Genomic DNA, 17,455 nt, shown 5'->3' on the forward strand with positions numbered 1-17,455 from the left:
GGTACGAGAGATGGAGACATACAAACAACCAGACCACAAAGGACAAACGCAAGGCAGGGTGATACAATGATGAATAATAGCCACCCAGTAGTCTGGAGTTGAAGGGGACACAGCCCATCAGGGTGCCTCATGGATAAGGGCACCCCAGATGTCCATAAACAAATGCTTCTGGTCATTTAGTCCATAGATTAGATGTTTGTGCTTATGTGTTCGCTACACTTTCAAACCAGTCCTCGTGGGTGGGAACAGCCAAAGTGGACCACCAGCAGAGGATGCACAGCTTCGCTGCAGTCAATAGAGGGGCCACCCAGCCAACATTGTGGGAGGTAAGATGCCCCGTGTGTCGTGAAGGATCACTAGGGGGCATGTTGTGGCAAAGCGTATCACGCAGAATGCTATCAACTCCAGCCCAAAAGGATGTGTACTCGTGCAGGACCAAAACAATGTGGAGAATGTTGCAGTTCAGAGCCTGACAGACACTAGCATGCTCTCTCCACCTACAGTGGCTACGGAGGAGGGGGCGTCCTATGCTACGGTGGTTAAAAGGGCAGCTAAGGTCCTTGGACTGGAACTGCCCTCAGTGCAGGTCAGGACTAATCTCCTGACTGAAGTGATTGAACCTGGGGCTTCCTCCTCTGAACCCCTTTTGCCCTTTAATGAGACACTTACAGAAGTCCTCCTAGGAACTTGGTACAAGCCTAGCACAGGGGCTGGATTTCAGTGAGGTGAGGTTGACTATGAGGCTGTTGGGCCTCATGGTCTCCTGCATCCTGTTGGTAATACACACGAGATGGCGTATGCGGACTCCGCAGTGGGACTTGAAGTTCCAATGGGCACAGCACCAACGTTGTTCAGATCTAGGAAAGAACTGCGAAAGATCTGCAGTGGTGGTTAACGAACCAAGATTGGGTCAAAGGCAGACCTCTCTCCCTTCCCCAACCAGATTTCACAATTGTGACAGCTTCGTCACTTCTGGGATAGGGCGGCCACTTGCGAGAGATGGAGATCAGGGGTCACTGGTCTCCGGCGTAGACGGAGCTCCACATAAACATGTTGGTGCTGAGAGCAATTCCCTTGGCATTGAAAGCATTTCTTCCCTCTGTCAAGGGGAAGTGGTTCAGGTTTTCACGGACCTCCGCCATGTGGTACTGCAACAAGCAAGGTGGGGTGGGGTCATGGACCCTTTGTCGAAAGGCCCTGCGTCTCTGGACATGGCTTGAACAACAGGGCATAACCCTGGTGGTTAAACACCTGCAAGGTTCTCTGAATGCTAGGGCAGACGATCTCAACCGTCGATACCTAACGGATCATGAACGGCTCTCCAGTCAGAGGTTTCGCAAGGCCTCTTTCAGCAGTGGGGAGAACCTTGGTTAGATTTGTTCGTCTCCGAAGAGAACTCACAATGTCAGCAGTACTGCGCGATGGAGTTAACAAGGTGGCTATCACTTCGCAACGTGTTTTGTGACCAGTCTAGCCCAGGCCTGTTGTACGCCTTTCCACCCATACCACTCCTGCCCAGAGTTCTGAAGAAGATCAGAAGCGACCGGGCCCAAGTCATCCTTGTGGCCAAGACTGGGCAAGGAGAGTCTAGTATCCAGAGCTTCTGAGCATTAGTGTTGATCCTCTGTCGCATCAGCAGGGGAGGGTTCTCCGCCCGAACCCGTCAGCTCTGCGCCTCCGTGCGTGGAGATTGAGCAGCAGCAGTTGATGGCTTTTGAACCTCTTTCTGCTCCTCTTTCTACTGTCCTTCTGTTCATTCTGACCCTTGCCCAGCAGGGCACTACTTTGGGAACTCTCAGGGGTTACCTTTCTGCTCAGTCTGCTTTTTTGCAGCTGCCAGACCAACCTTATATTTTCAAATCTCCTATGGTTCACTTGTTTCCACCCACGCCCTTTATTATGCCACAGTGGGACCTTAATTTGGTCCTCACTTACCTGATGTGCGCTCCTTTCGAGCCTTTGCACAATTGTCTCCTCCGGCTGTTGACCATCAAAACAGCCTTCTTAGTGGCGACTACATCGGCTCGGAGGGTGAGTGAGTTACTGGCGTTATCCAGCTCTCCTCCTTATCTTATGTCTTTTCCAGACAAGGTGGGGCTTTGCAGCAGGGCATCTTTTTTACTGAAGGTTGTGATCACATTCCATCTGGGTCAATCCATCACTGTGACCACCTTCTTTGCTCCCCCACATCCCTCTAAGGAAGAGGAGTGTCTCCACCGACCGGACCCAAAAAGACCGTTTTCGTTCTACCTTGACCGCACAAGAGGGTTCCGGGTGATGACCAACTCTTTGTGGGGTATGTGGGAGCAAAGAAGGGAAAGGCAGTGCAGAAAAGACCCATCTCTCTGTGGGTTGTTCTCTGCAGTAAAATGTTATGCCTTGGCAAAGAAGCAGCCCTCTGAGGGATTAAGGAACCATTCCACCATGGGAAAAGCTGCGACTACAGCCTTTGTTCCGGGTGTCCCAGTCCAAGAGATCTGTCAGGCAGCAAGGAGGGCATCATTGCACACATTTGCAAAAACTCATTGCCTTAATGGTCAAGTCCGTAGGGATGGGCATTTTGCCCACTCAGTCCTGCAAGACTTTTTAGTCTAGTCCATGAGTCCGCAACCCACTGCCGCGATGGTACGGTTTGGATACCTTATTCAAAGGTAAGGATTCTGCAGCCAGAAATCTCTACCAGATAATGCACAAGTTACTTACCTTCGGTAACGCATTATCTGGTAGAGTCTCTATCTGCAGATTCCTTACAGCTCCACCCGTGCCTCCCCGCTTTGCAGACTGATGTTGTAGAACTAGGGTTTCTCCCCTTTCAGGGCCCTAGTTTTGCACACGTTTGTCAGTCACTTCGTGGCTCTGCACTTCTGGTGTGGAAAAATGAAAAGTACTGACTTCCGTGCACCTGGGTGGCACCTATGTAGACACCGTGATGTTCTAACAGACACCTCGGACACCATAGAAGTCACGCGGAGCCGAATGGAGCCACCCGAAGTCGCAAGCATGGTGTATTGCTCAGCAAAGGTTTTCGGATCCAGCCGGACGCTTTGGAGGTTCAAAGGTAAGGAATCCCGAGCTAGATAGTCTCTACGAGATAATGTGTTACCGAAGGTAAATAACTTGTTTGTCAAGGTCATGAGCGTTTTTTCCAAGGTAGACCTGCTGTCTGACCCTCTTCACTATCAAAAATTGTTATGCTTCACTAATTAGTGGCACTCGCCCTCCACTCTGCTGTGCTTCCTTGGGTTTCATGTTTGTTCGCTGCATGTCCACCTCCGCGTAATTGTTAAAATCTGCTCTTGTAACTGTGTAGGTGAAACAGTATATGCTTACCTTCTCCAAAATGTTACATTCTCTTTAATGTATTGCAGCGGCAGCATTCATTGCCTGAACAAAGGAAAAAAGAGCTCCTACAGAGGTTAATTGTTGAACTTGTTGAGTTCATCTCTCCCAAAATGCCGAAACCTGGGGAGCTTGGGGGACGGGAGTCTGGTTCACTGGCTTGGAGAGTAGCCAGAGGAGAAATTAATGTGAAGGTATGTAATTTACGTATGACTTACACTAAGTTGAATACATCAGCACATTTCTTTCTATTAGGTATCAGTGGTGTTATGGTGATGCCAGGCACTACTAATTAAATGGAAGTAGTTGCTAATCTTGCTGTGTGTGAGATTGATTGCAAATAAATATGTAGTTACTTGATGGAAAACTAAACCCTGAGAAGGAGCTCCAACTTGTGATTGTCAAAGCTCTGTAGTGCAAAGCAAAGTTCATGTCCACATTTTGTGGTCATTAGTATGTTAAAGGCTATCGGAGCATAAAGTGGGTGTAGGAGCTGACCAACTGCAAGCTGTTATGTTGATTTGGGGTTTCTCCCTGAAGCAGAAATCTTGTTTGCCTAGGGCAAGAGCAATAACCCTATGCAATCCGGCAAGATCTTGGCTAGGGAGGCCGGGTGTGAAATGCTGTCAGAAAAGCCAGACCAGGGTAAGACCTGCCCAGAGCCTCCGATGTCCAAGTAGTGTTCCCAACTTGACAGTTTAGACTTTAATTCAGATATGGCTTCTTGTATAAAGGAGGGCCAAACACCTGATTATCAGAAATTGTGTTTTATTGGTAATACATATTGTAGGAGGTTGGCTCTGTATGTGGTATGCCACTAGGTGATCCAGGGGTTACCCAAAAATTTACGGGGCACAATGTAAAACCTAAAGTGGGTGAGCAGGCTTAGGCCTAACTCAAAAGAGTGTAAGACATTTATTGCACTCACATGATCAATAATGGAAGGCGATCTAGACCAATTTCTTAACATTATACTTTGTACTCTATTTTAAGACGCACGTCTTCGTAATAAGGTAAGTACATTTTTAATTAAAAATACTTATCACTTTAAAAAATCGATACTTAAAACTTTTTCACACTGTCCAGTGTTATCCTATGTGGAAAACAATATTGCGGTTATACAGGTAAGTATCTAACTTAAAATGTCAGTCTTCGGAGCCAAAGATCAGCAAGGACCAGAGGTCGGGTAAGTACCAAGACTGCACCACCAGCGGCACAAGGGCGGCCAGATGCAGAGGTTAAAATCTGAGTTCGACCCAATGCTTTTCGATGGAACCAGGGGGTGCCTGGAGCCACACTGCTTGCAGGTAAGTAGATTGGTTGCAGTGGCCAAGCTTTAGGGGTTGGGTTAAGCTCAAGGGCCACAAAGCAGAACCAAACATACACCACTAGTGTCACAGGGGGGCAGGGTGCAAATTCAATGTCGGGCACCCAATGCTTTTCAATGGGGAACTTCTTGACTGTAAAGAGGCTGCAGGCTTGGCACAGGAGTTGGCAGGACAAAGACCAATACCAGTAGAGAAAAGTTGGAATGTAGAGGGTCGTAGGGGCACTGTAGTTTCAGCTCACCAGGGCCCAGTGGCTTCAGGTGCCAGGGCTGCCTTTGGATGTCAGTCTTCTTACTGGAGCTGGTCCCAGTCAGGGTGGAGTCTCTGGATTCACACTGCAGGCACCGTTATGAAGGGCAGGAGAGGTAATTTAACGCTGGACACGAGGTCAGGATCTCCGGGGAGACTTTACTGTACAGGTGAGCCACTTGGACCATTGGCGTCTGGTGCAGAGTGGACTGGGGACGCTGATCCGCCTGAATCCGGAGCCATTGGAGTCTGTTTATTCTGGACCGGTCTGCTGTTCTCAGGAGATTGGAGTCTTTATTGTAGGCAACAGTCCTACCAGGGGTTTATGAGGTTGTTGTTGCATGACCAGTAGCAGGGACCTCGACGTTGCAGACAGTACGGCTATGGCAGTTGTCGTTTTCTGCTGCTGGGTGTCTTGTATTCTCTTAGGCTGTTGCAGATCTGGGGTACAGGTCTGCGAGAGCCACCTAAATACTGAATTTAGGAGGACTTTTAGGGAGGGGGCATAAACCTAGCCCTAGTTGGAGGTTCTCACCATCTTCAAGATGGCAGGGACTGGAAGATGTGCTTCACCTCACTTCCCCCCCACCCTACAGTTTGGGTTGGCAAATGTTGGCACATCTATCTTTTTTTAATTTTTCCGCCTGAAGTAGGAGTGAAAATCAGGGGCTGTCTGCTAGCAGCAGAGGCTGGGGGCACATTACAAAAGTGGCAGGCCTTTGAAGCTCCTCTCTTCGAGCACTGGCCAATCCTTGGGGAAGAGGTATGACACTACTGCCCAGGATGTGCATTTTTCTGTCCCAACGAACAGGTGCACTCTACCCAGGTGTCCAGAAATATGTCTGTTGGTGGCTGGCTGCCTACAGCGCTCAGAGACCACACCAGGGTTGGTAGGATTCAAGGGGCACCTCTGAGGTGCCCTCTGGGTGCGTGTTACAAAAAATCCCACAACAGCATCAGTGTGGATTTATTGAAAGTAGTAGTTTGGTACCACACACTCCTATGTTTAGTAAAGCCATCATGGTGTTGTGGAATTCAAGTTCCCAGCCCATGTACTCCCTATGGCTTCACTGGCACTTTGAAAATATTTTAAATGATGCCCCATATTGTAAGGGCAAATCTGCTATTGCAGCTGTGCCATCACCAGGAATATATTGCACCCTGCCTTAGGGCTGTGAGGCCTGCTAGAGGGGTGACTTATCTATACTGCCAGGCAGTGCTAGCTGAGAAGGCACCCAGGGAGCGTGCCATGTCGAATTAGTCGGTTCAAGGCATGTGGGCTGCTGAATTCATATCTGTGCATAGATTGCCGCCTAGTGTTGGGTCCGGATGATTGCACATTGTTGTCCTGGAAGAGTCTTCGAAGTATCACAAGATAGGTGGCTTCTCCCCTGGACTACAGTGCGCATGGGCATCCTCTCCATCCTCAGATTGTTTTTTTCCGCCATTGGGTTCGGATGTTTCTATCTTAGCTCAAGTTAGGTAAACTTTCTGTAAAGCCAAAAGGCTTTTGATAGCGTCGGTATCGTTTCGTTCGGTATCGGTGCCTTTGCTTAGAGGACATCGAGGACTCAACAGGTTTTTTCTTTCTACACTCTACCCGATCTTAGATCTCAAATGGAAAGGAGTCCGTTCAAGCGGTGCCCCCTTTGCAATGCAAAATACCCGCACATCGATGTCCACCCGGTGTGCAACAAGTGCCTGTCCCCAGACCATAACGAAGACAACTGTATGGCCTGTGCCCGGTTCAGGTCAAAGAAAACCCTCAAGATTCGACGCGCAACTCAACTGGAGTCGAAGAAGTCAGCGCCTGTTCCCGTGAACATCTTCAGGACCGAAGACGAGGAGATCGTTGATCTGGAGGATCAGGAACACTGCTCCGATCCGGCTTCGGTCCATGACTCCAAGTATGACGCCCAAGACGAGGAGGTACAAGACGAAGATGAGGACGTCGTCGAGAAGGTAGGAGACGACGTGGAGGCCCTTGGGGCCGTAGAAGATAGCTCAGGCGAAGAGCTAGGCCAACCCGGCCGCACAGAGGCCGAGGATGACGCACTCAGTAAGGCTCAGATCGAGGGATCGCCACAAAGCTTTACCCAAGATCCACAATCTCGTTCTACAGCCCCGCATAAAGGCCCGGCTTTGAACATTTCTAAAGAGCCTGCGGTTTCGAAAACTCCATCGGTCGATACAAAAAAATCGAAACCGACAGCGTCTTTGCAGAAACTGAAACCGAAGGTGCTTGTGCCTCTCGTCGGCGCCAAGGCCTCAAACCCCTCGGAGCCGAAGAAAACTAAAATGGCCGTTGATGCCGGAAAACTCAAGAAGGTCGTCAAGCCACTGATTGGGGTGCCGAAGACCAAGGTCAAGGCCGTTGAGCCATCGAAGCAGACGCCGAAGGGTGTCGATTCGCACAAAAGACCCGCGCCTAAAGTCGGGACCGATCCTAGGTCGAGGCCTACGGACAAGTCGAAGACTGGCTCCAAGGACCCTGTCGAGTCGACAAAGCCCACTCCGTTCATAGCCAAAGAAGTGTCGGAGCCGCTCCAACGCATCAAGGAGAAGGGTACATCGGTCGGACCGAGGAAGGCCCCGACGCCATAGCTTGTCGGACAAGTTCAGACTGCGTCGACTCCTATCAAGTTTGGGTTACCACCCTCGGTGCACCCGAAGATGTTCGAGCCGAAAAAATCTATTGGCGCCGCTACACATGTGTCGACGGAAATGGAGGCTACGGAAGAGCCTGAAGACCAGGAGCCGAGACAATTCATCGACTCGGACACTGGGAGACTGTCCATATACAAACGAAAGTTGATGCCAGAGACTCCCATGGAATCCTATAAGATTCCCTTGAAGAAAAAGAGACTTTCCACAACTTCTCCAGCTCTTGTGGAACCCCTCCATCACTATGAACAGGAACCTCAAAATTTTTCCCCAACATACTCAGATGTTGAGACGGGGGATAATTACAATGAGGATGACCTCTATCATGTGGACACTGATCCTGATGATCAAGACCAACAATGGACAGACCCTGCTTGCTCAAGGGATTCGCAGACTGGCCCGGACACTCATGTGTACAGTGTAAAAACGTCTCCTACTGAGGACACAACTGCTTTTAACGCCCTTATTGAGACGGCAGCCAGTAATCATGACGTCCAGCTCCATGCTGACCCTGTGGACGAAGACTTTCTGGTCGACACTTTTTCAACTTCAGAAAGGGCAGTTAAAACCCTACCCATGCTCAAAGGGGTCCTCAAGCATGCTGCTGACATTTTTAAAGATACCACTAGGGCCAGGGTGTTAAACCCAAGGATTGAGAAGAAATATCGGCCGGCCCCTGTGGACCCTCCTTATATAAAGGGACAGTTGCCATTGGATTCATTGGTTGTTTCCAATGCACGTAAGAGAGCGAACTCCCAGACTACAGGTGATGCTCCTCCTCCGGACAAAGAGTCGAAGGTTATGGAAACCTCAGGGAAAAGAGTAGCTGCGCAGGCAGCTAACATCTGGCGCATTGCTAACACTCAGGCTCTCTTGGCCAGATATGACTGGGCACATTATGATACCCTTGAGACACTATTACAACACCTACCTGATCAGTACAAGGAGGGGGCAGAGCTACTCATACAGGAGGGGAAACTCATAACAAATGCTTCCATCAAGTGTGCTCTGGACGCGGCTGACACTGCAGCCAGGGCCATCAACACTAGTGTTATGCTAAGACGACACGCCTGGTTGAGGATTTCAGGATTCAAACCTGAAATTCAAACTTCTATCCTCAATCAGCCAGTTAACCCAGACTTCTTATTCGGACCGGAGGTTGACACCACCCTTGAAAAACTTAAAAAGGACACAGAGACTGCAAAACTATGGGGGCTCTACAGTCACAACAGTTTTTGGGGTGGCTCCTTTCGTCACTCCAGTACTATAGGCCCCTCAAGAGGCCAGTCAAAGCAACAAACACAATACAATAAGGGAGGTACACAATCCACCTACAATAAGAACAACTGTGGTGGATATCGGGGAAACAACATCAAGGGCAGAGGCAGAGGAAACAACAGTTCCAGATCCTCTGCCAATACCAAACAGTGACGCCCTGTCACTGCCCCCCGACCACATAACACCTGTCGGGGGAGACTACAACAGTTCCTGCCGGTCTGGAAATCCATCACTACAGACTGGTGGGTGAGAGGCATTGTACAGTACGGGTATTGTCTGGAATTAACGTCTACTCCACCCAACATCCCACCAAGACACCGTCCTATGTCCGCAGAGCACTTGCACTTATTGCAGCAGGAGGTCGTCAGCATGCTGCAAAAAGGGGCCATAGAGCTCGTGCCTGTAGAAGAACAAGGGTCAGGGGTGTACTCTCTCTACTTTTTAATACCCAAAAAGGACGGGTCGCTCAGACCTATACTAGACCTCAGGCCTCTAACCAGTTACATTCTGTCAGAGCATTTTCATATGCTCACCTTGCAACAGGTTCTGCCGTTTCTCAGTCAGGGAGACTTCCTCGCAACGCTGGATCTAAAAGATGCGTATTTCCATATACCCATACACCCGTCGCACAGACAGTATCTCAGGTTCACTATTCAACATCAACATTGTCAGTTCAAAGTCCTCCCTTTCGGAGTAACGACTGCACCCAGGGTGTTCACAAAGTGCCTTGCAATAGTAGCAGCACACCTCAGGAGACAGCACATACATGTCTACCCTTATCTGGACAACTGGCTTATTCAAGCAAAGTCGGCCCAGCAGTGTGCCAGCCACATGTCCCACACCATTCATCTTCTTCACAGTCTGGGATTCTCACTGATTTACCCAAAGTCACACCTTCAGCCCGCGCATGTGCGACAGTACCTGGGTGCGACGATAGACACTCTGGCAGCCAAAGCACAGCCAAATTCAGTGAGAATAAACAGCATGCAATTGCTGATACAAAAATTCAGACCTCAACGCTCGCTTCCAGCGAAAGTGTTCATGCAGTTGATAGGCATGATGGCCTCCTGCATTTTCATAGTCCCGCACGCGAGGCTACATATGCGTCCGCTTCAGGAGTGCTTAGCACGTCAGTGGAATCAGGCTCAAGGACAGTTAAAGGACCTAGTGTTGGTAAGCGGTCGGGCATTCAACTCTCTGCATTGGTGGAACCCACGAAACCTTTGCAAGGGCCGACCGTTCCAAGAGCCTGTTCCACAAATTGTACTGACGGCGGACGCGTCTCTCCAGGGATGGGGAGCTCATGTACTCCACTACACAGTGCAGGGTCTATGAACAGCACAGCAAAAGAAGATGCACATCAACCTTCTGAACTGATGGCAATCCTCATGGCGATGAAAGCTTTCAAGGTACACTTGTGCAACAAGGTCGTGTTGATCCGGACGGACAACATGACTGCCATGTACTACATACAGAAGCAGGGAGGAACGCACTCTCCCCAGTTGTCTCATCTGGCTCAGAGCTTGTGGAAGTGGGCTATTCAGAGGAACATCTTCCTCATGGCGCAACACCTCCCGGGCAAAGAAAACCAGATGGCGGATCTGCTCAGCAGACACAGCCACCAGATGCACGAGTGGGAGATACATCCATCAGTACTCCAACCGTACTTCCAGCAATGGGGTCATCCACAGATAGACCTGTTCGCCACAAGGGAAAACGCAAAATGCCAAAGCTTCGCAAGCAAGTTCCCACACCCACAGTCGCAGGGCAATGCGATATGGATGAACTGGTCAGGCAAATTTGCGTATGCTTTTCCCCCAGCACCTTTAATACCGCTGGTGGCACGCAAACTACGGCAACACTCGATGACCCTCATCCTGGTTGCTCCAATGTGGGCATGCCAACCATGGTACACCACGTTTCTGGAACTATCTGTGGTACCGCATCAACGGCTACTCCTCACACCCAGGCTTTTGACGCAGAGCCATGGAGACATTCAGCATCCAGATGCGCAGCAGCTCAACCTGGCGATCTGGCTCCTGAAGTCCTAGAATTTGTCTTCCTCAACTTGCCGCCGGAATGTATGAATATCATCAAGGAGGCAAAACGGCCCACAACCAGAGCATGCTATGCGGCTAAATGGAAAAGGTTTGTCATATATTGTACCAACAATGACATTAACCCACTGGATGCATCTATTCAAAACATCATCTGTTATTTGTTGCATTTATACAGATGTAATCTAGCGTACAGTTCCATTCGCATACATTTATCCGCCATAGCAGCCTATCTTCAGAACAGGCAGCACCTCTCCTTATTCAGAGTGCCTGCCATTAAAGCTTTTCTGGAGGGACTTAAAAGAGTGATCCCTCCCAGACACCCACCGTCACCAGTCTGGAACCTGAATGTGGTCCTCACCAGATTAATGGGACCACCTTTTGAACCTCTACACTCTTGTGAGATTCAATATCTGACTTGGAAAGTTGCTTTCCTAGTGGCCATTACCTCACTGAGGAGAGTTAGTGAACTCCAGGCACTAACCATTCAAGAGCCATTCATCCAAGTCCACACAAATAGGGTGGTATTACGCACCAACCCTACATTTATGCCTAAAGTGATTTCGCAGTTCCACATGAACCAGACCATAGAACTGCCAGTTTTCTTTCCCAATCTGGAAAATGTCGCAGAGAGATCCCTACACACGTTAGATGTCAAAAGGGCTCTAATGTACTATATAGACAGAACAAAGGATTTCAGAAAAACAAAACAGCTTTTCGTTGCCTTTTCTCCACAACACAAAGGCAACCCCATTTCCAAAGCAGGGCTATCCCGGTGGGTCGTTAAATGTATACAGATTTGCTATGCTAAGGCTAAACGCACACTAACCATTCCACCATGAGCACACTCCACACGTAAGTTAGGAGCGTCCATGGCTTTCCTGGGGAATATTCCTTTAGAAGAGATATGTAAGGCAGCCACTTGGTCCACCACACATACATTTACGAAACACTACTGCGTAGATGTGCATTCTAAACAGCAGGCAGCTGTAGGACCGGCTGTTCTCAAAACTCTTTTTCAGACTGCTGCAGCTGGCACGGGCAGCCGCCGCTAACAGGAGGGACTGCTATGTAATCTATGCACAGATATGAATTCAGCAGCCCACATGCCTCGAACCGAATATGCTACTTACCAGTATGCATCTGTTCTTTGCATGTAGGGCTGCTGACATTCATATCGCCCACCCTCCTCCCCGGCGCCTGTAGCAGCTGTAGCGTTCAGAATTATTGTCTAGCATGGACATCACTCACTGTATTACACTCCATCTCTGCCACAATGGCGAAAAACAATCTGAGGATGGAGAGGATGCCCATGCGCACTGTAGTCCAGGGGAAGACCCACCTATCTCGTGATACTTCAAAGACTCTTCCAGGACAACAATGTGCAATCATCCGGACCCAACACTAGGCGGCGATCTATGCATAGATATGAATGTCAGCAGCCCTACATGCCAAGAACAGATGCATACTGGTAAGTAGCATATTCGTTTTCTCCCTCACAGGGGCATGCAGGCTGCAAGGGCAGTGGCATTGTCCAAGTGAGGGGGGGTCCCAAGGGACCCTCTTCAGCTTCCAGGCCATGGGTACCCAGGGTACCATTTACTGGGAACTTAAAGGCGGCAGAAGTACCAATTGGGGGTTTGTTTTAGGGAAGGAGCACTGACCGAGAGGACTTGGATGGGAGGGAACCTGTGCACTAAATTTAAAACCACATCAAAACCAGGCAAAAAATGGGTGGCTAACTATGCAAAAGAGGCATTTTCTCAAACATAGTATAAAATTAGGAACACAGGTACTACACTTTATATTGACATATGCAGAGTGAATACAAAGGCAAATAGTCACAAGTCCTAATTTACAATAAAATGGAAGACTGCAGATACTGGCTAGTGTTTGTATCAAATGATGCGAAGTGATTTCTATCACTTAATTCTCTGTCTACGCTAGCTGTGTCTTTCAAGATGCTATCTGATCAGATCCATTTTAGTTGGATGTTTCAGCACACCACTCTTTATGCTTCCTTACAGATACAAAGCACTAGCTAGTTTTACTGGCAATATTTAAACTCACTTGGCATTATTTGACACACCTGGGCTTGGGCCACAACCTTTTGAAGTATTAGTTCCTCACTGAGAGGATGGGCTAGGGCGTTCCACCTCGGACCTGGGGAACTGGGTTCGAGTCTCGGTAACAACGCCGAACATCCTGTGATTCTGGGCAAATCACTTAATCTCCTTAATTAAAAATGAATGTGTGTCCTCATGTAACGTAACTGGTGCTATGTAAAGCGCTCTGATACCCGAATCGGTTGAGGGTCAAGTTCGCACTATATTAAAAAAAAAACTCTGCAAAAAAAAAACATGTCCTGATGAAGTCACTGTTTACTAATGATTTTTGGGTGATTGAATCATTGACGTATCCATTGTGTTGGCTTGACAAACTACTGAAAACACTCAAAAGGTAAGGTGATTGGGAGAAATCTTGCAATTTGTTTAACCGCTGGCAATTGCTCGGGGTAGCATTCCAACTCATCATTCTTTTGTCCACCATGACACCTTAGTTTGGACCCAGTCATATGCAAACCAGCCCTGACCTGGATCCAGTAGGAACATTACAGCCCGAAATACCAGAACTCAAACAACCCAAGACAAGTTTTGCCCAGACATGGATCATGTGCCCCCTGTGCCACTGGAACCAAACTACACCTGACTGAAGAGCCCCAATCAGTGTGAAACCGTTCTTAGGTTGCTTGTGTAAAAATTGCAAGTCTTTTTTCTAAGGCAAAGTTGTATCATTTTAGCAGCACTGATGCGCACCCCTTTTGAACCGGTTCATAATTCAACATAAAACACCTTTCATGAAAGACTGCTTTCCTGCTGACATTTCCTTCCACAAGAGTTAGTGAATTGATATCTAACTGGTAGTTTCTAAATCTGCAGGAGGTGGTGGCGCGCGCTGGGTGTCTTCGAGTAATTGTACAACTATCCAAGCGGTGCACTAGGTGAGGGAAAACCACAAAAGCCCCCAAGCAAGTGGACCTAAGTCCCAAAAGTGAACACAGGGCCTATGCACACACTATTCAATGACATTGCATTTGAGTATACATGAGAAAGCACATCAACGTTTGGTGTGATGATGATGATTCTTCTTCGTGGCAGGATTCTTTTCAGCAACGCCTTTGCGCGTTGCCGAAAAGAATCCTGCCACGCTCGTAGCGTACTTGCTACTTCACAAGATCTATGTACATAACTAATTACACTAAGGACCTACCGGTCTGGACATTATACCGGCTTTTAGAATCAATGTTGTCCACACACAACAAGAATCTACTGCCATCACCCACAAACGGCTGCGTTGGAATTATCACCGGCTTTGAGGTCCTAGTTAATTTGAATCTTAATTCAGCCCTGAAGAAGTCCAGGGCACGCCCCTTTGGACCAAACACGTGTTGGCTGGTCCCTGTGTTCTAATAAATAAAGAATCATCACACCATACGTTGATGTGCTTTCTCATGTGTACTCAAATACAATGTCATTGAATACTATAGCTTGTGCATAGGCCCTGTGTTCAGAGTTAGTGAATTGCTTTCTAGCCGAGAATCTTTCTTTTCTCCAAGAGACCATATGATGTGGTTTTCTAACCACGATTTTATCCCGAAAGTATCTTTTTTCATATGAACCAAAGGATTTCACTGCCAACATTTTTGTCCTATTCCAACCACTACCACAGATAGTGCTCCGCACTTAATGGATATCAAAAGATGTCTTAAATTCTACTTGCAACGCATTAAAGACTTTCTTCAAACAGATCCGTTTTTGTTGCATTTCAATCAACAAATAAGGGTAAATCCCATTGTTAAAAGATCCCTGTCAAGATGGAGCTTAGCATGCATCTCATTGGAGTATACCGTCATGAACAGACTATTAACAAGAAATTTAAAAAAACATTTACCACGTATATCAATTGGCGGATTATGTCTGCCTAAATGATCAAATCTTCCCCTTTTCCCCTTACCTTCCAGCCCTGCTCCAACACTGCCCCTACATCATAGCGCTCTGTCAGATTGAATACTTCAAGAGCTTCCCAGTTTTGCCAGGTTGTAGCCCATTCTTTCGAATGCGAAAGGGAGCCTCACGATGAAGCATTCTACCAGGTGGGTTAGGGCTTTCATCTGTAAAAGGAGATAGACTATGATTTGATCTTTGTTGTCACCATTCACCAATTTTGCCACGGGGTATCCTGAGATGTTTTCATGTATTTTTATGGGGATCGTACCACTGTGTCCCTACTGTAACCCATATTGTGTGAACATTCAACAACAATTGCTCTGTTTGCAAGTATGCAGCTTAAAGTCTACAAAGCAGCTATGTGGAAGACGACAACCGCTTTGACCAAGCACTACTGTATCTACATCAACACAAAAAAAGACAGGGGTGGGAAGGGCTGTTCTTGACAACCTTTTTTCACAAGGTAAGCCTCAGGCTCACCATCCATTGTAGCCATCGCCTTGATTTACACTGCTGTGGTAGTCTTAATTAAAGCATATGACTTTCTGAAAGGTCTAGCATAAAAGTTACTTAGTTACTTACCTGTAACTCTGGTTCTCCAACATTGGCATCTTTTATATTAACATGAGACCCCACTCATATATGTATGTATGTATGTATATGTATGTGTATGTGTATGTGTATGTGTATGTATGTATGTATATGTATGTATGTATGTATGTATGTATGTATGTATGTATATATATGTATATGTATTCCTCCAAGTGCCCCAGAACTTCAGAGACGCTACTCCACGGGCGATAGTTTTCACAAACTTTATTAGGATGAGCCACAAAGACAGCCCCGCCTGGTGTGTGTCCCTACGCGTTCTGGGGCACTTGGAGGAATGAATACACGCGGCAGGCTCCAAGCCGTGAGAGATGCACCGCTTGTGAACTTTTACAGGACTGTGAGGTTGGAACTTTAACAGCCTGCCAGCACGGACGATTCAAAACGGAGTCAGGAACACAGCCCTGCAGCCCACTGGAGGGCTTAAAATAATGAAAGAAAAACGGGAGTAAACATGTGGCATGAACTACGGACCCTACTGAGAGGGTTAATCAGGACTTCAATACCCGGCATTCAGCTCACTGGAGAGCGTGATGCCATAAGGGACAAGGATTTTGATGCTCCAGTCCGGGCTTGCCATCTCCCCTTCCCATGATTAAGGTGCAGGCGCACCGAAACGCGTAGGGACACACACCAGGCGGGGCTGTCTTTGTGGCTCATCCTAATAAAGTTTGTGAAAACTATCGCCCGTGGAGTAGCGTCTCTGAAGTTCTGGGGCACTTGGAGGAATGAATATGTATATGTATGTATGTATATGTATGTATGTATATGTATGTATGTATATATATGTATGTGTGTATATATATGTATGTGTGTATATATATGTATGTATGTATGTATATATATATATATGTGTGTGTATATATATATACACACACACTGTGGTATTTAATGAGATAAAAAAATCTGAAAGCCTCTGGCAGGGGTGCATCTGAGGGTCTGGGTTTGTGATTGGTTTGGGCTTGTCGTTGTTTATAACGAGGTAGATGGATGCAATCGTATTTGTATTTTGTTCAATATTATTGAGTGTAAAGGTACACAGCTATGCTAACATTGTTTAGCAAGGGTTCCCAGCCTGATGACAGTAAATAATTCAAGCATGCGATTATAATGTTATGATTATTTAAAATCATTACAATCACATAAATAAGAAAATATCGTTCAAAACATAACCATACGTTGTGCTTTCGCTTACATAGCTTCATCCCACAAGTAATACAAATGTATAGTGGGACGCGTAGCAGTATATGCACATCCTGCACAGTTGCACTATGGTGCATACTGTGACATCACAATTGTAGTTGGAAAGCAGCTTTAAAAGTTAAATAATAATGGATTTGCAATAAATAATTATAAAAAATGCAAAAATCATTTGTCCGATAGCTGGAAAATAGCCCTCTCTGAAGGGGCACCCCAAACATTTTGCCTTCCTCCTCTTTTTGCTGAGCTCTTGTTGTTGTCCTTTGGACTCTGAGCACTGTTACCACTGCTAATCAGTGCTAAAGTGCATGTGCTTTTTCCCTTAATGTGTTTAACTTTTATATATGCGATTGGCACATTTAAGTTACTTAGAAGTCCCTTGTAAGGTGGTATACCATATACCCAGGGTATGTAAATTAAATGCTACTAGTGCGCTGCAGCGGTGATTGTGCAACCCACAGAAGTAACCTTTCAAACCTGTCTCAGGCTTGCCACTGCAGGGCCTGTGTGTGCAGGCAACTGTCACTTTGATTTGTCATTTTAAATTACTTTTTAACAAAAGAGCTTTAGAGGGACAAAAGAGGCATCAAGGGCGCCCTCCACTCCACATCAGTAACACATAAAAAAGCCCTTGTCGCCCACCACATATCAAGTCAATGCTTCTTGGATACCCCCACTACTCAATTTCGAGTGGGGGGGGGGGGGGGGGGGAGTTCTAGTATAT

The 17,455-nt window shown here is 47.2% G+C and overlaps 1 protein-coding gene across 1 annotated transcript in view; it reads left to right on the plus strand.

Annotated features, from left to right (window-relative positions):
* Nucleotides 1–17,455, plus strand: part of NGLY1 (N-glycanase 1) — a 421,608-nt gene that overhangs the window by 326,211 nt on the left and 77,942 nt on the right. The window contains exon 9 of the mRNA XM_086942132.1: nt 3,369–3,533. Within this exon, the coding sequence (XP_086798258.1) occupies nt 3,369–3,533 (165 nt within the window). The remainder of the gene's footprint in view (nt 1–3,368; nt 3,534–17,455) is intronic.

The sequence above is a fragment of the Lissotriton vulgaris genome, chromosome 10 (assembly GCF_964263255.1).
Source record: "Lissotriton vulgaris chromosome 10, aLisVul1.2, whole genome shotgun sequence".
In the NCBI taxonomy this organism is placed as follows: domain Eukaryota; kingdom Metazoa; phylum Chordata; class Amphibia; order Caudata; family Salamandridae; genus Lissotriton; species Lissotriton vulgaris.